At 32.8% G+C, this 23,826-nt stretch overlaps 1 protein-coding gene across 1 annotated transcript; it reads right to left on the reverse strand.

The window, feature by feature from the left end:
* Positions 1–79: 79 nt before the first annotated feature.
* On the reverse strand, positions 80–23,400 carry LOC118263122 (protein obstructor-E). The gene is made up of 5 exons (XM_050697180.1): positions 23,241–23,400; positions 2,335–2,393; positions 1,977–2,139; positions 1,408–1,602; positions 80–1,013 (listed from the first exon to the last, which is right to left on the reverse strand). The coding sequence occupies exons 1-5, from the start codon at positions 23,287–23,289 to the stop codon at positions 793–795; spliced, it is 687 nt and encodes a 228-aa protein (XP_050553137.1). The 5' UTR covers positions 23,290–23,400; the 3' UTR covers positions 80–792.
* Positions 23,401–23,826: the final 426 nt, after the last annotated feature.

Genomic DNA, 23,826 nt, shown 5'->3' on the forward strand with positions numbered 1-23,826 from the left:
GGAGATAGGAGGCAATTTTCCTACTTATTTGGGGAAAAGGTCCACATAAGGTACATTATTAAAGTAAAACAAACAAGAATTTAATTAATTAAATATATTTCTCTTCTCACATAACTTTCTATTTACATTTCCACTATTTCATCAGCATTAATATTTACAGAAAAAAAAACTCTACATGAAAAAAATACATAAATTTGACGATTCTATTGTCTATGGTAACTAATATCACTCACGAATCAACTGTTTTTGGCAAATCGTTCGTTTTTAACGTGTTTATACTGGATCACACTGAGTTTAGGTTTAAGGAATAAATAGCACTCGGTGGAAACATATTTCCAATCATTCTGTGACATTAAATTAATATAAAAATAGTGTATCACAAAACGAAAACGTTTGTTGGTCTGTTCGTGTGTCTAATGCTACTGAGAGTAAAGTACAATCGACAACAGTGCTTCATAATGGGTTTGACTTGATCAAAAGTTACGTAGCTATTGTTTGAGTTCAGAAATGTGTGTGTTTTTATGCATGAAACAGTTTTGTTGATTGTACGTACTAATTACGTAGATCAATGGCAAAACTGAAATGGTACGAAATTTTAAGACATGGTCAACAGTTATTATTTACAAGTTTTGACTTGACGATAAACAACTAATATTACTCAGTCCCTAAAACATTTTACGTACTAAGTAATATTAATTATATTTTTTTTATATAACCAATACTCCAACCCACTTTTATCCAATTTTCATCCCTATCGTTTTCGTCTTATGATACAAAGTTGCTTGAATCCTCTCACGCGTGACCGCAGTGAGGGACAAGTTCTGGGTCTTCGCAGGTCAGGCTCTGGTCATCAAAGACCTTGTCTTCTCCGCAGCTGATGAGACGAGGGTGGCCTTCCACACATGTGATGAGCCTGTGGCAGTCTCCAGGAACAGGGAAGCGAGGGAAAGGCCAGAATTTGGCGGCCTGTGAGTTCGCTGGCACTTTCGTTGGGCATTTGAAGCCGACGACAGCTGCAGAACAAATGCGATGGTTTAGATTTTACATTTTATTAAGCAGTTTGAAGTGTATTACAACGCCATCTATGGTTTAAGTGCTTAACTAGAAATAATGCAGTTTTATCTCTGTCACTAGGTGTCTAGATGGCGTTAGGTGTACTTGTGTTATTTTTGATCTTACGGCAGATTTTACTTAAAACGTAACGGTAAAACAGGGTGAATAGGAATCGAAAGGTGAATACAGACAGAAGAAGGGTGAATAGATACTATGAAGAATTTCTCTGTACCTTTTCACCTCTCTTCTGTTCCTATTCACCTCTCGATCCATATTCACCCAGATTTATCGTAGTAAATAGGCAAGGAAATGAAGATAATTTTTATAACATTAAAAAGATAAATTAAAGGTTACCTTCAGGGTTGCAGAAAGGCTGGAGGAGATCAGGCCAGTTGCAGCCGTGGATGCGCTCGTCGTAGACCAGGCCAGGGGTGCAGGGCTCCTGCTGGGGGATACCGTAGGCGCACTTGATGTAGCTGGTGGAGCACTCGCTGCTGTCAGGGTAGATGCCGAACTGGTACTCGCAGCCGGGAGTCGATAGAGGAGTCACTGGAATTGTGGAAGAGCAAAATGAATTTTAGATGTTTTAAAGATTAACTGCTTGGCTTGAATCGTCACAACTTTAACTATTTAAGGCTTTAACGGCTGAGCTACAAGATGACATGATAACTTCACATTTCTTTATTGCCCTATAGAAATTTGACAGATACTAATTACTAGCTTCTGCCAGCGGCTTCGCCTTTGTTCCCGTGGGATAAAAATTATCCTATCACTCGAGTCAGTATAACAAATTTCATCAAAACCCGTTCGGTTTCTAACCCGGGTAGTTTCAGCGCGATTGATGGACAAACAAACTTTCACATATACAACATTAATAATTTTATTTATACTTTCAGAAATTTAAGCATACTGGAGGTACTTACAATCAGCTTTCCTGTTGCCACAGTCGACAGCCCAGTGGTAGTTGCAGTGGTTGTGCACGGCGCCCTTGCCGTCGAACAGCAGGCCATTCTCACAGGTCTCCACAGTCAGGGTGCCGTTGGTGCACAGGAAGAACTGGTCGCAGAGCTCTGGGTGTGCGTACGCCTGGAATTTGGAGAAAAGTTATGTTGTTAGCACTTCTGTATTTACAGACAAGAACAGGTATTTGATTTAAGTATCGAACGGATTTTTATTTAAGAATAAATATGTAGTATTTGATATTTAATCCGTTAATACAAAATTTAGTAATTTGATTTGTTTTTATTGTATTTTAATTTTATGTAAAAGTTATATATTTACCTGAACTCCATACTGCTCTGGACACGCGGGTGCGTGCTCCAACAGGATACCGGCGCTGGCTGAAACAAAAGATAACACCAATTTAAGTACAATTCTTATTATAATTAAATTTAAATCTAATTCTTCATTAATATTTTATGATCAACTAACTTCTACCAGTGGCTTAGCCCACGTTCCCGATCGATAAAAAGTATGCCTATTCCAAATTTCATCCCAAGCCCTCCACCGTTTTAACGCTATTGAGTGACAAACATATACACACAGTCGCTCACAAACTTTCGCATTTATATACAATTTAGTAAGATTTATTCGTTCAGAGCTGTTTTCGGAATAGTGATCACTTTTTTCTAGTACATTGTTCAGTTGCTAATTAACTAAGTATAAAGTAACTCGGTATCTACTGACAATGTCCGCCTCAGTTCATTAGTGCTGATTGCGGCTGATAGGCTGCAGTGCTTAATTACTGGAGGCCTTTTCGTAGATTTCTAAACACTTTATCGTTGCTGTAATTATGTGGTTGAAGGTAGTCTGAGTGTGAAGTGTGCACTATCATGCGCGTTTCAATTTATTATACATTTTGTTCATAAATTATTTTTATTACAGAGTTAAGTATGAAGAGACTATGAAATTTGAAAAAAATCATGGTTTAAAGTAGTAAAGCTGTTCTCCATTAATTTACATGAGTGAAGTGTAATTTTTAGTTAGTTCAGTATAAATAGTGTTAGAGATAGACATACACACAAGATCTCACAGTAAAATTTCAGATATTTGTTTTAAAGGATCGCCAAGTTTTATTACATACACTGCATTTATACCTCAAAAAGTGAGAGTCAAATTATTTTCTGCACCTTTGACTAGACTTTTTGAGATAAAAACATGAGACTAATGTTAAACAAAAAGGTAATTACTGCCTTAAAATTATGATATTAGAACACTTATTTACTTAAGCACTAAACCACTACATGAAAACCGTCGCAACAAAATATTTCCACTACATTAACCAATCGCCAATCAACTCGAGCCAACGATCAAGGGTTGGCAAGCGGTAATTCGAGGTTGCACTTTCGATGTAATAGCATGCGTATGTTACGTGCGTTGAAGCGTGACGTGTTGCAACCCTATTGTGAGGTGAGGTCACCGACAGTTAATAAGTACTCCAATTTCAAATTCGTCATTGGATTTTCGACTTTATATCATAGAAGTATAGTTGAAAATTAAATTTGACACTGAGGTATAGGTTGAGCTGCTGGTCACTGCAGTATTAGTCTAATTGTTTCACAGCCCGTCAGTATGATTAATTGCTTTGTATGAAATTCGGTTTAATGAACTAAGGTCGAGTGAATTTGAACTTTTATTATATTAAGATTAGAGTTTGTTATTGATTGCCGAAGTAAGCGGTTAGAATTTCTTAAAGCAAAATATTGACAGGTCTTAGATACATACACGGAAATTTGTGATCCTTGATCAATGAGGCAAGACATTAACCATGGTTTATTAGCCTAAATAGTCTTATAAACACAGACTTTTTGTGTAACATTAAGTCAAATTACCAATTATTTGAATGGCGTGTCGAATTAGTAAATATACGTACTTGTAAGCATGTATTTACTCATCAACTAAGTAATTATTTTTTTAACTGATTTCTTAACTTACCTAAATATCTTGAACGTAATTTGTAAATTCGTTAAATTTTTGTTTATAAATTTATTCTGGTCATATTGATTTATTAGAAGCATTTTTTTATGTTTTAAAGTCCAAGTTTACATGCACTGTCTGTAATTCTAGATCTTGTGAGTTAAATTTAATCCATTTCCTGATATTTTATTATTTTAGTTTGCTTTACGTTTGAAGTAATCGAAACAAGAGCTTGTTCAGTGTTCTGATTGACCGTCTCAAATAAACCAAGGGTACTAATATTAGATTTCCTTCCTCATATTTTATTTACTTTTAAACACTGAGAATACTTATTTAATTAAACATATTTACTAACAATTGCATAACAAAGGACCAGGAACTTACTACATTTCTGTTCTACAACAATTTATGCAACTTCCGATAATAAAGGTTAAGCGTGAGAGGTCGAAATAGTCCTACGATACTTGCCTCACTTTCTACAAGCCTTTAAGGGTTAACCAGTAGATTCAGTTAACAATACATACATCTATCAAGCAATACTGGTACAAACAAAAGGGTAAATATTACTGTACGTTATTTAATTACTTCAAATACGTTTTAACATTTAACAGTTAGCGTTTGGCTACCACCTTGCCTGGTGGTAAGCAGTGATATATAAAATCTAAAGTATATTTTTTTAATAACTGGCATTTTCCAAATTTCAAAACCATCACAATATTCAACTAAGAAAATGAAGCGTTACGTGAAGTATCATTACAAAACTAACTCATTAGCATACTACATTTCAAACACACAATACGTCTTTAACCGACAACGTAAGTGAAGGAAGTCATTTCACAAGAACAGAGGAAGTGCACGAACGAAACAATTGCATCGATTGCATACAAGTTGGCAGATGAATAGTATACTGATTTGTATAACAATTAAGAATGAACATTGACTTAGAAATGAGTTTAAATGTTAAGAAAAAAGAACTTGGGTAATATACTGGAGAAGATTTTTGTGTAAGAATTTTACAGACGTTGCGTTATTTAGTCAACCCAACTGACTCCTTTTGTATCCTACTAGCTAGAAGATAGAGTAATAATACAAAATCAAAAATAAAATATTGATTGTTTTTATATATTCGATCAGTGCTAAATCTCGATATGACTGCAAGAAATAAATAACTACTCTGCAGTCTTATCCAGATCAGATCAGATCAAAGTCACGCCTTTTATCCCCGAAGGGGTAGGCAGAGGTGCACATTACGGTCTTATCAAATACTTATTAATCCTGTGACCCCGAGAAAGTTTTAGACAGACAAGATATTAATCGAATTTTCATATCAGGTACTCTATCATAAGAAATTAGATCCAATAATGCTGTCTAACATAAAAAATAGATACACACGAAAACCAAATTCCAACTAGAACAAAACAATAGTACTTAAGATCGTGTTTAGCTCGCATCAGATTAATAGCATCGTGAGTGAAGCAACGTCATCGCAGATGTCGGCCAGCGAGGCAACAACCTCGAGCACTTTTACTTTTACGATACGAATGTACTAGAGGAGCATCTTCGTACTATTGCTGTACATTTCAGTCCATGTTTGGGTATTTTTTTAGTTATATCAATTATATATTACAGCTATGGATAGTATTTATTTATCACATGTACTATACTAGTTTCTGCCCGCGACCCCTAACATTTAGGGGGATGAAAAATTGATGTTGGCCGATTCTCATAGATACCGGATAAGAACAAAAAAATCATCAAAATCGGTCATGCCGCTTCGGAGGAGTTTTGAGCAACGAAAAAAAAAACTGCGACACGAAAATTTTATACATTAGATTACACCTTACGCCATTACGTTATACAGCCAATCTTGTTTAGCAAAAGAGGAAATTAAAAGTAAATAAAAAACTATATATGCAGGTCGCAGTCAAGTCATTGGGAGAAGATGTACTATGTCCTTCTTTTCTAAGTATTTTAATTCATTGTCATCATTATAATATGTTGGAAAATGTCAGTTGCCAAACAAAGCCCTCCCTCACATTTTTCAGCTTAGCATGTGGATTAAAGATCACAGTCTGCTGCTAGTTTTTCGGTGGCTGTTAATACGTTTTAGGTCCTTTTTTGTTTTACCCTTGTGTAAACTTCAATGCCTTGGGTACTGCCTAACAAGTTGCCGGTTGGTTTTTAGCCAGTAAGAGTCTGTCACTCTCTTTTGCCTCGCCCAAGTGATAGAAATATTTATGAAAAAGAAATTCAACATTTAAGGTATTACAATCTGTAAGGATTTAATCCATTAAAAATTTCCTATACTATTAAGTTTCTTCTGGAATCTAGTCTAATAAAATCAGGTAAGATTTATCTTGAAACATTTGACTTGAAAAGAAATTCAATTAAAATCTGACACTAATGCGAGATAGAAGTCAATGTCGCTAGCATTGTAACGTCAACATAATAATTATGACATGTAACATATGCAACCAGTTACCTAGACTTATAATTATACTAAACGTTATATAAAAGAACTTAACCGCTGTTATACTTTCCGTGACCTTGAGACACATAGCAAACGGTAGCACACAGTGATAATGTGCGTTGGGGCTCTAAAATGTTACGATTTGTATTTTTTGGTATCGAGAAAAAAATTTGTTTTCATGGGAATAATAAATCTTCTTTTTTTGTTCCTTTACTTGTAATAAGTGTTAAATCTCATTATAATGTTAATAAATGTTAGATGTTACTCTAAAAATGCATGGTTTGTTAATCCGAAACAAAATAAGACAAAAAAATATTTTTTAATATCATTATTTATATAAAAAAAAACGTTTTATGTTTGTAATTAGTGTCTTACTAATGTGTATGGTATTAATTTACATTTTATAACTACTATGTAGTTTAATAATTAACATTTTCCATGAATTATAATTAAAAAAACTCAGACATTCAAAGTACAAAACGTTGATATTAAGTAACATTAAAAAAAATAAGTATTACACCATTTGAAATGATTATGATTTAATCAAATTTAATTGAAATAACAGGATGTAACGTGTCTGCACTAGATAACTTCTACAATTAACTTATCTGATTCAGTTTCCCCTCAAGCAGTCATTAAACATGTTATTTTCTCACGGATATTAATTATTACACTAATAGTGTTGGATAATCTTGTTATTTAATCTCTGTAAGATGATGAGTATGGAGATATGTAACGATAAGACATTTTATGTTTATGTGGCTATTTTGTAGTATATATTTATGGCCATAATAGTTATTACATGGGTATACAATTATATATAAGAATACTTACAAAGTAAAACGTTAACAAGGTTTTGTCAGAGTCTTTACCCAAACGCGTTTTTGTGGAATAAAAGTAGCCTATGTGTGATTTCAGACCATTATCTACCCCTATTTCAAATATCGACCCAATCCCTTCAGACTTTTTGACGTGACTGAGTAACAAACACACAAAGTCATTTGATGACTGTTGATGAAGTAAAAGAGGAATGTAACATCCGTAGCAATTGACGTTCCATCGACTTTGCCTATCCTCATGGGAGACAGGTACGTGAGTTTGTGTATGTATAGTATTATAAAGTAAAATTCTCGCAAAATAAGAAAAAATATATTCGCATCACGTGTAACTAGCTAAATAAGTTCGTTTCCCGCTCATCAAAGCAATAATGCAACATTATTGCAGTAATATGCACCAATATTCTAATTCGTTCGTTCGAGTTGTACTCCCATCAATATTAATAATTCATGCTTTGGTTCGATGTAATCTCAGGCGGCGTTATACATGTCGTGACAGAAATGCGACGCGCTTCTTGCATTCACAATATCATGATTGATTAACATAATAAATGAACTATAATGAATATGATTTATTTACTTGTAAGTGTAGTTTTTGCCATTAATAAAGTTCATTTATTTTTATAAAATTGTAGTTGTTTGTATCTGGGGGCACGGCAGTGCCCCCGCCAAGTCGAGCAAAAAAAAAGCGGCACGGCCGTACCATCCTTTTCTCGAAGCAATTCGGGCCTTTTTCGACCCCCTATAATTCGGTTGTGGATAAAGCAAGAAACCTGAATCTTCAGTAACTAATCCGGCATTGTATAAACACGGAATATTTAAAATTTCAGTCAATTTGAACCAGTAGTTTAAGAATGACAACTTGTTAAAGTTTCTAAATTTTGTCACTCACTGACTCACCGATCATCAAAAGTCCAAGGCACTTCTAGCAGACTTAGAAGCTTCATATTTGGAATACATATAGAGTTTAGTGTCTTAATCATGGGAAAACTTAAATATTTTGTAATTTCGGTCCAGTTTTCCAAATACACCAACTGCATCAATAACTTTGTAATCCCATATAAATATATGGGATTACAAAGTTATTTATGCAGTTGGTGGTTGGTGGTGGTTATAAATTTAATAGGTGTAGATAGGTACCTACCATATGAGGCAAGGGAGGGGGTATAGGGTGGGTAAGGGTGTGTTTAGCCCATGAAACTGAACAACATTATTACTTGTAAAATGGTCGACGTAATGAAAAACACATGATTGGACATGTCTTGAAGTACGAAAATCTAATAAAACAATATATTATAATTTAAATCTGTTATATATAAATTGTTAGCGCGACTAGCCTCCTTACAGACAGACTGGCCTCTATTTTACTCTATGACTGACAAGCAAAATTGAGAAAAACTGTGGCTGAAGCTCAAGAAGTAGTACCGGAAAAGAAAAAGAGGAAGACTACATATAAAAATAAGAAAATATCATAAGACCTTTAACAAAATTCGTTAGAAGTAGATGGTATCAAAAAGAAAGGCTCTACAAAAAGAAGTGAGATCCCATCAAAAACATCCTGTAAAAAACCCAAGTCTCGCAGCTCAGTCTTTCTACCGTCAAAAGTTGTGAGATCCATGTAATACCAAGTCGGTTAATCTATTTAGTGTCTACTTGAAGGACCATCTGTCTTAAGTTATTACATAAGTTATTATCATGCCAATATTAAAAATATTTAACGTTTTAAACAAATAGATCGACTTGGACATCGCATGAAAACAAAATGAATATTACAATATTATATTAGATTCTTTAGTCTCTCGCGCCTCACGCGATTGAAACTCTCGTTCCTGTTGGTCGCTGGCCCGTCGTGCTGTGTAGTGTGATAAATACTAATAATCAAATCAAGCGATGTCCAAGTCGATCTATTTGTTTAAAACGTTAAATATTTTTAATATTGGCATGATAATAACTTATGTAATAACTTAAGACAGATGGTCCTTCAAGTAGACACTAAATAGATTAACCGACTTGGTATTACATGGATCTCACAACTTTTGACGGTAGAAAGACTGAGCTGCGAGACTTGGGTTTTTTACAGGATGTTTTTGATGGGATTATACAATTGTGAGACTACAAGCGACAAATTGTTTGGCAAATGTTTTAACTTACTTATGAGACTTAATAATAACTTAATCATTGTACGCGAAAGCTGAAAACATTTACCTTAAACTATTCGATCGATATAAATCTGTAAATAAACTAGTACTTGAGCAACAAACTACATTAATAATTAGTTCACAAACCAGTACTTTGCCTGCAAATACGGGTATTGCGACAATTTCATACATTTTGCAAGAGCATTCTCAAACTAAAATGTATTACTTGTACCGGCCATACATTATTATTATCCTTTCAGAAAATCTGTATCGTGAAGTGTGTGCAACATTTTAGCCGCCCGCGTGGCTAAAAGGCGAAAGTAGTTGTGACTTGTGAGTGGTTAGCCTTGATGGTCATGCGCAGTTTACAACGCTAACTGATACAGATTAGATCGGCTCATGTGTTTAACAATAGTTTAAACTTTAGACAATTATAATGTGTGTGTAATTATTTTAATTAGATTTTTTTACGCCAACTTAAAAAAGGTTGATGTTTTAATAGTTAGTTAAAAGTTAAGTTACTTACTCGCTTAGGATTTTTTTTATTGATCGTCAGATGTGTTTAATGTTTAATCCTTTTATGACAAGGGCGAGTAAGCGAAACTTGCGAAGTTACGAAACTGAAAGAGCCCGATCCGATAGAATAGTACAATTATTGAATAATTGATTACAGGGGTACTAATACAGGGGTGTCAGTACGGAGTAATTCTTTGAGTAGCCAACAAATTTTTAATCTAGATTTGTTTAAAAAAATGTGTAAGAAATAATCCAAATATAAGGCTGGCTGGAATTCGACTAAAGATAATAAATTAGTCTCTACTATAGTGGCCTCATAATAAATTAATGTAGCAAATAATAATTTTATGTTAAGCCAAAATAAACCTTAATTAGTTGGATGTAAATTCAATTTTATTCGTTTATTTAATATAATGTATAGTGATGAAACCTAATACAAACATAGTCTAGAATGTGTATTAAAATTAAATATGTATTGGATATACAACGGTATCTAAGTAGGTATAATACTGTTAATCAAATCATGTTACTGGTATTTTTACATAGACTTTATATCAAAATAATTTTATGTAAAAATATTTTATAATTCAAACATTTTATGAATCCTATGCAAGCATGCATATTTGCTTTTAATTAAAATAATTCAAATATGTGTAGTTTGGAATGTAACCAGTTGGCTAACATAGTTTTAGTGGCATTTTAATAAATATTTTATTTCTGCTACATATTAAAGATTTTTAAATCATTCTAGAATTTTCTCTAACATTTTCAAAAGAGCACGTGACCCTACAAATCGGCCTGGCTACTTAAACACACCCATACCAAAACACGGGAAATCTTAAACAGACAGAAACTTCATAAACCACGCAGACAATTAAATATAACCTTTAAACAACTGTAAATAAAAACCAATTTCCTATTTCACTTAAATGGTATTGAAATATTAATGACGTAGCGAAGCATGAAATCTAATTTAGAACTGAAAAAAGAATGTTAGGACCTGACCATTAGCTTAATAGTTACTGTAATATAGCTTGAAAAGAACGTAATCATTAACCTTGCTTATATAATTGGTAAAATTGGTGCTTGTACTTGAGAAACAAAAATGAGAATAACTTTTTGTTCGATTTAGTTCCGACTCTATTACATAAACTCGTAAAAGATAAAGGAAATGCTCTTTTTGCTCGACTTGGCGGTAGTTACAGATTTGTCTTTCACAAAATTAAGTAATGGAAATTGAAATATGTCATCTCTTTTATAGATGTGACTACTTAGTTATATACTATTAAAAATAATGACACAAAATAGAGGACACTCAGAAATATTTAGATTATAATAACAGTCACGTAAAACTACACACAAACATGCTACAACTAAAATAAATAGAGAAAGATTAATATAAAATGCTTCGACGAATTTCTCGCAAGATCTCAGTTCCTGTTTTAGCGAAAGTATCACGTTTAACCAAAAGATTACAACAGCCAACTGATGCTGTGGGAACTACTTATTTGCTATTAACTAACAGTTAACCATGGTTCATTGTTAGCCAGTTAAATGTTGGCAATATTTAACTATCTACGCTTGTAGGAAATAACTTGCATCTAGTAACTGGCTCCTACTTTAATAGTAGTTAATGCTTAGTTGTTGAAGTAGAAAATTTATTAGAACTGTTTTGGTTGACATAAGAATACGAGAGGAAATAGAGAAATCGACTTAGAAAATAGCATCACACCTATTTAATAAATGTAACACCCATTTGTGATAACGTAACCTCACGCCAGTGACCACACAGTCACAGTCACAAGAGGCTAGGCAGAGACTATGGAACGCCAATTGCTACTCATCTTATACGAGTATATTTCTTTCGAGCACAGGATGACTGTTGATGAAGCTAAAGAGACATTGGGTATTTATTTATTTTGTTGTTTTAAATTTTAGGGCTTTATTCACACATCATAGTTTTACTACATATATAAGATACACTCACAACAAAAAATGAATGACGTTTCATTATGTAACTAATTTAAGATCAAACAGAAGCTATTTAAGTGAAAACCAACACACCTTAAGCAGGCTTTCCAAAGAAAAAAGGTATTTTAAACCAAACCACATAGTGTATGTCAAACGTTTCCTTAGGTGACGCAATGCGATGTCTCAAAGCCGGTTTCACTTGAGCCTTCCGCGGTTTTGCAATTCTATTATCGAATAAATAGGAAATCAGCATCTTATCAGCCAGTTCTATCTTCACTGCGTATGTATGTATAAACAAAATTCGTAACTCCCAGATATAATATAAAAACTCTTTCGTAGAATTCTAACCTAGAAAGTGGCTTTCTGTCTGTCTGACTGTTTGATTTGAATTCGGTGCTTCGAAAAATCTAGATTTTTTTTATGTTTAATCTCGGTCTCAAATATTGTTGTTAGTAGTTTTATTTCTTGAAAAAATAACCATCCAAACATAGCACCTCCTTCTTTTTTTGATGGCAGTAAAAATAAATATCTTTTCAAATATTTTATGGCTCTATCGGCAATAAATTGCAGGGAAATATGGCACTCATTTACGCACATCAACAGCATGTACCAGTCCACTGCAGAGCTATGGGTCTCCAGTGCTTAAGAGGGATTTGCTATAACCTCCACGCTTAGCTGGGGGATTGTAGCTTGCCACTTTAAAGATTCAGGTTAATCAGAGAGCGTTACTGGAAAATCTCTGATCAATATGCAGTCTATTAGGAACAGCATCAGTAGTTACAAATAACCAATTTAAAACTTACAGTCTAAGAACCGATTAAATGTTAGACATCGGGCAGTCGGGAATTATTTTTAGTTTTATATGCATATTCTAATAATTTACATAGAAAAAACTAAAAAAATGCAAAATAGTCAGTTCTCAATACATAAATCTAGGTGGTTTTATTTATACTTTTTTCGATTCAAGTTTTTCTAGCTCATTCTTTCATTAATGCTGGCCACTAAATTACGGAATATTGTATTTGACATAAATAAAAATAAAAATCTAGATTTCGTGTTTGAATTTAGAATGGTTTTATTAGTTTTTCTAGCCGTTAGACTAGACTATAAAATAAATGTGTCTGATTTTTAGAAAGTCGATATTATTTATTGATTTAAAAACCTATTTCCTAAGCACTTTATGTGTAAAATAACTGGAAGTATTTTTATTAAATTTCCAGTAGAGAACTTGTTTTTCTAGCATATATTATGTTGGTCGCTAAAGGACAAAATTATGACAACGGATGAAGAAATTTCCGTCCATTCATTTAGTAAGAGTTCATTCATTTCAACAGCAAATTGAACAAGTTTTTGAAACCAGTTTTTGGTGAATATTCTAGAATCTTTTAGAGCTATTTTGCAAATTAACACCTGTGAATGTAGCCTGTCATTTGGCTAAAGCAATAAATTGTATGTTGAATAACACCTGTATTTAATATACCTATCAGCACGCACCACATGAGAGACAGAAAAAGTTTTGTCGTGAGTGAAGTTACCAGAGGCCCAATCCTCTTTAATGTTCCCCCCAACAAGAATCCCGAACTCCCAACACCAACAAGCCTCAAATTCCTTATGAACACACTTATAACGCATCTGGTGTTTCGAGTGTCTATGAGCGGCGCCGATGGCTTACCATCAGGTGATCTGTCTCGTTAACCGGCTTATTGTTATTCTAGCGATCATTGGACCAAGTAGATTGACAATACAGTATATGTATATATGTACCTACTACGTATGTACATCAACATGGATAATTATGACAAAAGTACACTAACGACTAAATTATAATGCGATTCTGTTCCGTGTGATAATAGTAAACATTACTTTAGTATATTGACACTTGCACGCATTTAATGCTGATGTCATGTAATGAGTCATTAAACATGAGTTAGTGTCATTGGAACTGACATATTTGAACTTACTGTGTCATTGAGAAAGTTATACCTACTTTGTTATTTACCAAAATTCATATTATAGTTATATGCAATATATTTCGAATGAATTGGATTGATGAATGAGCTAATTATTTAACTAAAGAGATTTATTTATGACTAGGTAGCAATATTGAAAAAAATCAATTTTCAGTAATTGACTGAAAATGCATTTTTTTAAATATTGGCCCACACTAGGATTTTTTTCAGTGTCGTGAGTACGTTAAAAACGTTCATATACACATCACACCCAGACCCAAAACAACTATTTGTATACCACATAAAGAGTTGCTCCGTGGGAGAATCAATGGCAGCCGGCCCAGCCACCATGACAACGGTACAGTGAAAATTTATGATTGGCAAAAATAAAAAAAATATTTTTTATATAAATTACTATTTTATACATATACAAAACTATATCTAATTTATTGAATGTAAAAAAAACGTAACGGAAAATTGAGGAAACATTTAAAGAATCTAGGTTGCAATAATTCGAATCGGTAGTCGATTATACTATTAGAGTTAAACGAAGCATCAAAAAGAATTACGATAACTATCTTTGCTAACACATAAAATAAACACACGTGCAACAAATATTTCCTCAAAGACATGCGTAAGCGCGAATTCGCACAGAACACAGCAAACATGAATGGTTTGTATGACGAGTGACATAAAAGAAAGTGCGTACGCGCAGTATAACGTAACAGATGATTATTTATAGCCAATAAGATGACTGGACTGTTATGTAAGTGATGCGTCTAAGTATAGGCAGCGATTGATTTGCAATTTTCAACCTAGTTGTGTTTTTTATAAGCATGTTACTGCGTTGTAGTGTGTGGATGATGGTGCTTAATTAATATATTACTGTCACTAAATTGCAATAATGTTACTAAAACATAAAGGTAGTAAACAATGAAGAGATATGTTTATACCCTGTTTATACTAGTCTACTGATTATACGAGATACTTAAATATAATTTATTGTGTCTGTATATAACTTATCTGTGTAATGTTATACGGTACGTTATTTTCGATAGGTATTGCGTTATAATAAAGTAATATTCAAATATGAACTGATTATGTTTCATTCAGGTAGATTCTCGTTCGACCAGTCTATAGTTATTTGACCTCTATTGGTACCAAAAACAATATCCATAATTTAAAGTTATTTATTTTTATTTTATTTTATTTTATTTTATTTTATTTTATTTTATTTTATTTATTTTATTTTATTTTCTTCGGAAAACTTACAGCTAGGATACAAATAGTTGAGAAATATTGAAAGAAGGCCAATTACAAGTTTCCACAGGTAGAATTATAGTAGAACAAGAAACAGTAGACAGATAAGAAAAAAAGAAAAAAGTAAAGGCGCTCAGAGCAAGTACACTGTAGCATTGAATAATATTTCAATGGTTTTCAAAAAATCTCGTACACATAATTTTTTTCAGTTTGGAGACACCGGTGAAAAATAGGTCCAGATCATCAACGCTTTCACACAATGCGTTGAAAGTTCTGCTAGCCCTTATCATGTAAGAATTTTTACGATAAATACACCGCACTGAGGGAACATTTAGAGGTCGATGATTCCTCAGAGTATGAGATGGGACTCGCAGCCCAATCTTGCTCACTAGCTCAGAACAGTCAGCTGTACCATCAAATAACTTAAACAAAAGTGACATGTCAGCAATTTTTCTCCGCTCATTTAGAGGAAGAATGTGAAACTTCCTACAGCGACTATGATAGTTAGGTAGGTAGGTTTTAGATCTAAACTGAATGTACCTCAAAAACTTCTTTTGAATACTTTCGATGCGATTAATGTAGCAGTTGTAGATAGGGTTCCACACCGGTGAACAGTATTCGAGATGACTACGCACAAAAGCACAATATAGTATCTTGAGCGTTTTAATGTTTTTAAAATCGGCTGAGATTCTCATGATGAAACCTAGTGCTTTAGAAGCCTTTTTAATTATGTCGTCAATGTGTATGTCGAATAGTAGTTTAGAATCAAAAGTTACGCCCAAGTCTTTTATCTTACTAACTCTGGTTATTGACGTGTTATTTAGTTTGTAATCGTAAATAATAGGTTGAGGTTTGCGAGTAAACGTACATACGTAACATTTAGAGACATTTAGATCTAACCGGTTGGTAATACAATAAGTTTGAAATATGTTCAAATCATGCTGGAGACATTCAGCATCTTCCTCGGTTCTAATCTCACTCAGAATCTTCATGTCATCCGCAAATAATAGAACTGAAGAGTAGGAGAAACATGAAGAGACATCATTAATGAAGATATTGAACAACAAAGGTCCAAGCAATGATCCTTGAGGAATTCCCGAGGGTACAAAAGCAGGCCTAGAGGTGTATCCATTTAGGACTACAGTTTGACACCTGTTGGCTACATAAGACGAAAACCACCTATACAAATTTCCACTGATGCCTACAGCTAAGAGCTTCTTCCGTAGGATGGTATGATCCAAGCGGTCAAAACACTTACTGTAATCAGTATAGATCACGTCCACCTGGTTGCGACGAGACATACACTCAGCCAAGTAATCACTGCAATGGACAAGGTTGGTGGTTGTGGACCGACCTCGTAGAAAACCATGTTGATTATATCCATAATAAACGTAAAAAAATAGTCTGTATCGGCAACCTACCTCACAACTCTGGTGAGGATAATTTTTTCGACGCTTTAAATTAGTTTTTATTCCTTTTTAATATTTTGAGGTATTTTTAAGTTATTTATATTTTAGTTATCTTTACATATATTATTAAATAGTTGGTATATCTTTATGATTTAAAACGTTACGCCTTTCGAATCACGAAAGAGGTAGGCAGATTTCCATTTCTATTTCCCAATTTCTCCACGTGAATTTCCTTTGACATAATGGCTCAATAATCATAAGACTTATTAAACTTCGTGGTCACACTAAACATTTGTATTCTCGTTACAAAACGCATTCGACACAGATAGTGGGTAATATTTTTTTATACATTCCGGCGGTTTTGCGGTCGTAAACATTGCTTTAACGACCTTTATAGATTACAACATGATATAAAGCAAGTATTGTTGGTAGCTAAGTGGTATAAATCGTTAATAGGGTTGTACGATATGACAAGAAAAAAATAATGTAGCTCCTAACAAGATAAAAAGGAGTATTCAAAGTCAAAGTTAAAGCATTTATTTAAATTAATCCTTAATTAGGCACTTAGGTGGGTTTTATTACTTAGGTAGTTTCCAAAGTTAGATAAGTTATTTAAAGATACGTCACTTGTTACCATTTTTACGGACATAAAAGTTACATCATGCCATATTTTAAATTTATGTATCATTTTAATTTCAGTTATTCGATAAATATATAGAATATTACATGTTAAATTAATCTACTAGATCAGTGTTTCCTAAAGTTGTCTGGACTTCTACCTATCTAAATTAAGTCCCTAAACTGAGGGAATGAAACCGTTACTAATATATAAAAAAAAATCAGAACGGTTGGTTAGTATGTCTTTTTACATACAAGGCCCACTAAAAATTCGCTTGCGACCACCAATGGCTCACGACCCATAGTTTGAAACCCTGTACTAGATATATGTATATTAAAAATAAATTATTCTTTACCCTATTTGGGGTAAATTACACTATTCACGGTAATATATTTCAGTACACAACGTTGCCTAAAAGAAGTTAGTCTATATAAGGTATTCTGGTAATAAGGAACATATGTTCAGCCAAATATGTTCAATATTATGTTCGCTGTACGGTGTCTAATTACATCATTAATCATGCTTGTTATCCAATAGTGTTTGGTGCTTAGCTAGTATTGCATTGTGAATTCGTTGCAAGGTTAAATGTAATTGGGTTTATGTAGATCGATTATAAGTAATGTGCCGTGTCATATTTTCTATAGAAATTATCTTGCAAACTTGGCAAAAAATTATGATAAATGACTCAAATACTTTCCAAAGGATTTTCACCTGTATCATGGGTGTGATAACAAACAGAAAAGTTCACATATACAATGACATCCAGATCCGAAACAACAATTTAATTTGCTAATAACACAAAGTGTTGCTTTGTGTAGGTTTCGAATTCACTACAAGTTGCACGGCAGCTGGTAGCCCAGCCAAACCGTGCAGTCTATGTAGATTTAAAACCGTTAGGTGTTAAAAATTCATAATATTATTTTAAAAACAAATACAACTACAACCATTACCTTACTACCTCTAAAAACCAAATTATGATAAACATATAATAGCTACGATTATGAACTTTTTATCAATTTCAAACAATAGTCTTGAACGTCAATAAACAACAATGCTGGTATATAAAACAAAAGTTGTCGATATGTATCTGCGAACAAACGTTACAACTAAATATAAAAACATAATGCAACGAACAAACGGGCACTTTGACCGCGTAATTGTTAATTAGGCAGTGGTTGCCTGTCACAAGGCTAACCTCATTCGCAATACATACACTATAATGTACAATGTGTGTATGTGTGCGTGTGTGGTTTGTAAAATATAGGGTGACACAAAAAAGAAAAAGTTTGTTTGCCTTTTTAAATTAGTATTTAGATGAATAAAACGCAAATTTGATAATATAGTCGTCTTGTATGTTTCATTTTTGTTTATATTTCCATAATTGTTAGTTACAACCCCTCAGCCTTCGTAAAATATGTTTGAAACGATTTGTACCATAACCCCTTGACATATTAATAATGCTTTAGTAACAGTAAATAAACATCCTATATAATATATTATATACGTAAATGGGCAGACCGAAACAGTCCGAAGTAATTCACTTTGATATTTATTTAAGACCACAAATTTCATATAAGTGCCGAGTTTGGTTGGTGGTTAAAATTCAATGCAATGCTAGGGTTGGTATTATAAAATTATTAATTTCGAAATTTCTAATGTTTACATACTCTGAATTTCAAGACAGTGCTGAGAGTTGAAATATTCTGTGTACTGGATTACTGCTTAAGATTTTTTGAAAAATTATTTATTGCTTTGTACTACACTTGATTATATACGGTACATTGTAATATATTGTATATAGATATTTATAAGTGTGTATGATGATATTTTTAAATGGTTTAAGCTGGTACACGAACAGACGTATATAACCTGATGGTTACATGTGGCAATTGCCACCATTCATGGACGCCTGAAATACCAGAGGCCTTTAAATTTAAATATGATAAAAGTAACTGTTTGACACAAAACATGGACAATGGCTATTGTAGAAAATATTATTTCATTCATCATGGTCCATTACAATTGGGTCTAATGGTTGCCGCTTCACTGATTTCAATCGATGACCTTGATTGTACTAAAGTTTGACACATGACATTCTTAGTACATACTCTAGGAGGCTGTACACTTATAGTCAAGGAGGTCACTACTTCAAGCTGAGAAAAAAATGTTCAAGTCTCACTTCAGAAGACTTTGAACAAATACACTCGAGCTTTTAAAGTTGGGTTTTAAGATTTATATACTACTAGCAACCCGCTCCAGTTTCACATGGGTGTAATGGTGATATAATTATTATGCACGTATTATATAGGTATATATAAACCTATTTCTTGAATCACTCTATCTATTAAAAGTATCGCATCAAAATCCGTTGCTTAGTAGGACAGATAAAGCGACTTAGTTTTATACTATGTAGTGATATGCTTTATGTCGGACTAAAGTTAGCATTATTATACTTGACAAAAGACAAGAATTTTGTTTGTATGTATTTTTGCAATCTTTTATGCCATCACAATGTCTTTGTTAAGCTAAAAATAATAAAAAATAACTACATAAATCTTTCAAACACATTGTTTATAAGTGACATTTTATTTTAGTACTTTATCGTTAAATATTCACGTCTGGTCGCGTTGAATGAGTAATATCGACAAATATTTCAAGTAAAATATTCATCCCAAAATGTCGTTTACTGAATTTTAAGCAGTTTTAAAGAGCACTTACCTCTGTACTAAAATAAAATAATGTTTGTTTAATGGAATGCAGCATTAACAAACATACATTATGTTCATGTGTATAAATATTTACTTTGTATTGTTTTATTCCTGTACTGTATATATTTCTTATTTCTTTATATATTTTATACACTTGTATCTTTATCCCAAAAACAATATTTTTTTATCAAACACTTATCAGTTTTTTTCAATGAAACAATGAATTTATTGTTGCAGTGCAGCTTTGAGTGTATACTTTAGGTTCTGTCGTAAGTATGCAACATGCATTAGATTGCACATTCAAACAATCAATGTAAACAATTACACTTGTCAGATAGATATGTTGTAAAGAATATAAAACGGTTCAATTTAAGCACTTACAGTGAACAAAAGCACTTACCCGTATTTACTAGAATAAACTAGAGATAAAATCAAGTTACAATACACAATTGTGCAAGCAGCGCGTTGAACTCTTTTGTATGGACAGTTTTAGTTAGCAATGGTTATACAATTTCAACGCTCATAACGAACAATTACGGATTATAACCATGATATTACTTAATCTTAATCTCACGATTAACATTGTAATCTTGTGTACACGATCTCAGCTGTTCATATCGGGCTACAATGACTAGTATAAACTGATCTCTCTTCGTAACATAAACTTACATAGCACGAGGTCATCTTATTCTGGATTGTATATTTATTGATACAATAAAAAGTATTGCATACACGATATCTTTACTTATACATTGTATTTGAAATATAAAGAATACATACTGGCATTCATTTCACATGTTTTTTTTTATTTGACCGTCTCAATTGATTATAATGATACATCATTATTATAAAGATGCTAAGAAATAAAGTATTTTTTTTTAATCTATTTGATTTTGGAGTTCCATCTCTTTGTTTTCTGAACAAAACAAACGCCTTATTGCTATATCATCTAATCCAACAAAGTATACGTCAAATGACCTTGAAATCAAAACACACGTGTCTCCAGACACTTTAAGCCTTATTAATCACAATCCCATTAACATTTCATAACTACATAAATCACCAAGCCGGCCCAGATTCATTATATATTTTTTAAATGTCGTTCAGCAGGTGGGCCTTGAGTTTCGTACAAACGTTCTCAATTCCGGCTCCCTTTCCAATCGGTTGGGTAACTGGCTGCAGGAAACAGCTCTATTTTATACAATTATGTTCGAACCATGTATTTAATTAATATTTCATATGCCTACTGTTCATTGAAAATGTTTGTTGTAGTATTATTTGGTATTAGTGTTGATTTTTTCTTGTTGGATATAGACTTGCAAGTATTTTGCTGAATTTGACAGTTACTCGTGCTCCACAGAGCCAATATATGTAAATGATAAGTTTTGCTAAAATGTCTGCGTACGCATGTTCAGAATCTACACTAGTTATACTATCACTCAACAGATGGAGTTACCGTAACTTTGCTTTTCACCGCCAAGACAAATAGATAAGATTAGATTTAAGTTGCAGACGTTCTTTCTGAATGCAGTCTTATAGGGAGGCAGAACACATATTTTTAAACATATACCCTACAATATGAGTAATTATAAAATTATGACACCTGAAATCACATATGAATATATGTTGTACTAGCTTCTGCCAGCGGTAGGATAAAAAGTATTCTATGTGTTATTCTAAATCATAGCTGTTCCAAAGTTCATCCCGGTTGAGTAACAAACATACACACTAACTCACAAACTTTCGCATTTATAATATTAGTGTGATGTTTTACACAAACGATAGTAAACATAAACTTGATATTTATGTAATTAAAATTCGGGTTAATGTATCGTGCGTGCAGTCATATATAACAAGTATTCGTGTCAAGAATTTGGACAAAAACCACAAGAATGTTAACATAACTTGTCGTAGTAACTTACATAACAATTCGAATGTTAGGTAAAGATGATATTGACGAGTGTCGTCATTTGAAAAGACGTCTTATGTTATTGAGATACAGGTGGAATTTCTTTTGTGTGGTTGCAAAATCAGTTGGTGCCTAGTGTTGTTTTTATTTATCGATTCATTCATGAAATGCTTACCGTTCACGCAATCGCTAGTTGCAAAATCTAGAAGTTTTATTGTGTATCTTTGAGGTTACAAGTTAAAACAAAAAAGTGATCTAGAAAAATTCTCGTTTGCAAATAACTATCACCAGTAACAATATTATATGTTTATGTATCAAAAGAATCTAATGCATAAACGATCCTTTTTTGAATTCGTATTCACTCAATGATCTTATGTGTCCTTTTATATTTCATTTATTTTTATCTTTTAAATTGATTTGAATTATATATTCGCCTAAAATATATTACTTCATACAATATCTATTTTACAAACAAAACTAATATACATATATAAATTTACGTTTGACAAATAAAAATTTCACAACAACATCGACCATCAATTTATGAAGAAAAATGTCATAATATATTTTTTACGATATTTTACAAAATACATAGAATCTTATTGACATTTAGGTTGTAACACCTGGGCAATCTGTCTAGTTTGTTACAAATGTGTGAACAGAACATTAAATCTGTTACGCAGTCAAACTAGTTCGTCTAGTTCGGTGAAATGAGATTATTCGTACGTGAAAAGTTAATCATTTGAAGCTAATAATATATTCTGTGTAGACGGGTTTAGTAAATGAACGTTTTGTTACGTTTTGTTTAATTATACTTGCTTTGGATCTAGGAATATTTGTTGTTTTAATGGTATTTATACATAGAAGTGAAGTGAAGATTTTGGAAAATTACAGTTACAATATCATACAGTTATGATATCATAATGCTTATGATATTAGTGGGTAATAATGGTACATATCATGAGACCGAAATGAAATAGTTTTCTGTGTAATAACAAGGATATGTACACGTAATTATACCTCTTAAGTCCTTGAGTATGTGTCTAGCTGTTTATATAATTAAGTGGATAGATCAAGTTAGTACATTAATTTGTTGTACAGAATAATGTTTATCAATTATAGCAAACCAGCTCTGGCTACTTGATAATAGAGTGTTTGACGACAGTTGTGACCTTTAGGGGAGTTATTGATAAAAAAGCTAGAAAAAAATGATATTGATTTTGGTTACTCGTGACGCTCTTTTGGGACATGCTTATAATTATTGTTTAGTTTTGATATTGAAGATACTGTCTTGGTATTTTTTTGTTTAATTTTTCGCAACTTTATTGTACAAGGGTGGGTTTAATGCCATACGTATTATGATTGGTACTTAATTTTATGTAACCTTTCATAACAATGGAAAATAAGAAATATTTTCTTATCATTATCAACTTCAATCATTTTAACATAACTAGACAAATATTGTATTTACATAAAAAAAACTTACCGTAAGCCACGCAGGCGAATAAAACCGCGAACTGTACACTACTCCTCATGTTTGCTTGTGTGTGTGTCACGACGTGTGCGCGTCGTACTCGGCCCGGTAGCACTGGCGACGCGCGCGCAGACGGCCAACCGCCCGCCGAACTCGGGTTGGTGGCGGTATCTATAGTAAGGACGTGAGGACGTGATTTTCTTCTAAAATTTTAAAGTAGTGAGATTGATTTAACGTAGTAATTTGAAATTTTAGAAGAAAATCACGTCTTCAAGTCCTCACTAAAGTGACACCTAGTTTTTTAAATGTAACACCTTTTTTATTTACGTCATTTCTATACTCGTATCTTTATTTGTTCTTTAATATACGTAGACTAACAGCAACATTAGAAACAGATTTAGTTGAGCTTACATATTTTTTTCATATTTGATGGGCCGACGTTTGACGAGTGGTATACAATAATCACACCCAATTCAGAACAAAATTAAGTTTACGGTAACGGTACTCATCAACTTTAGGTAGCCTAAAATAAGAAAAATATATCAATTTTACAATCACAACATATTTAAAAACAAAATATCTTTTCATGCACACTATC

This window comes from Spodoptera frugiperda, chromosome 12, assembly GCF_023101765.2.
Source record: "Spodoptera frugiperda isolate SF20-4 chromosome 12, AGI-APGP_CSIRO_Sfru_2.0, whole genome shotgun sequence".
NCBI lineage: Eukaryota > Metazoa > Arthropoda > Insecta > Lepidoptera > Noctuidae > Spodoptera > Spodoptera frugiperda.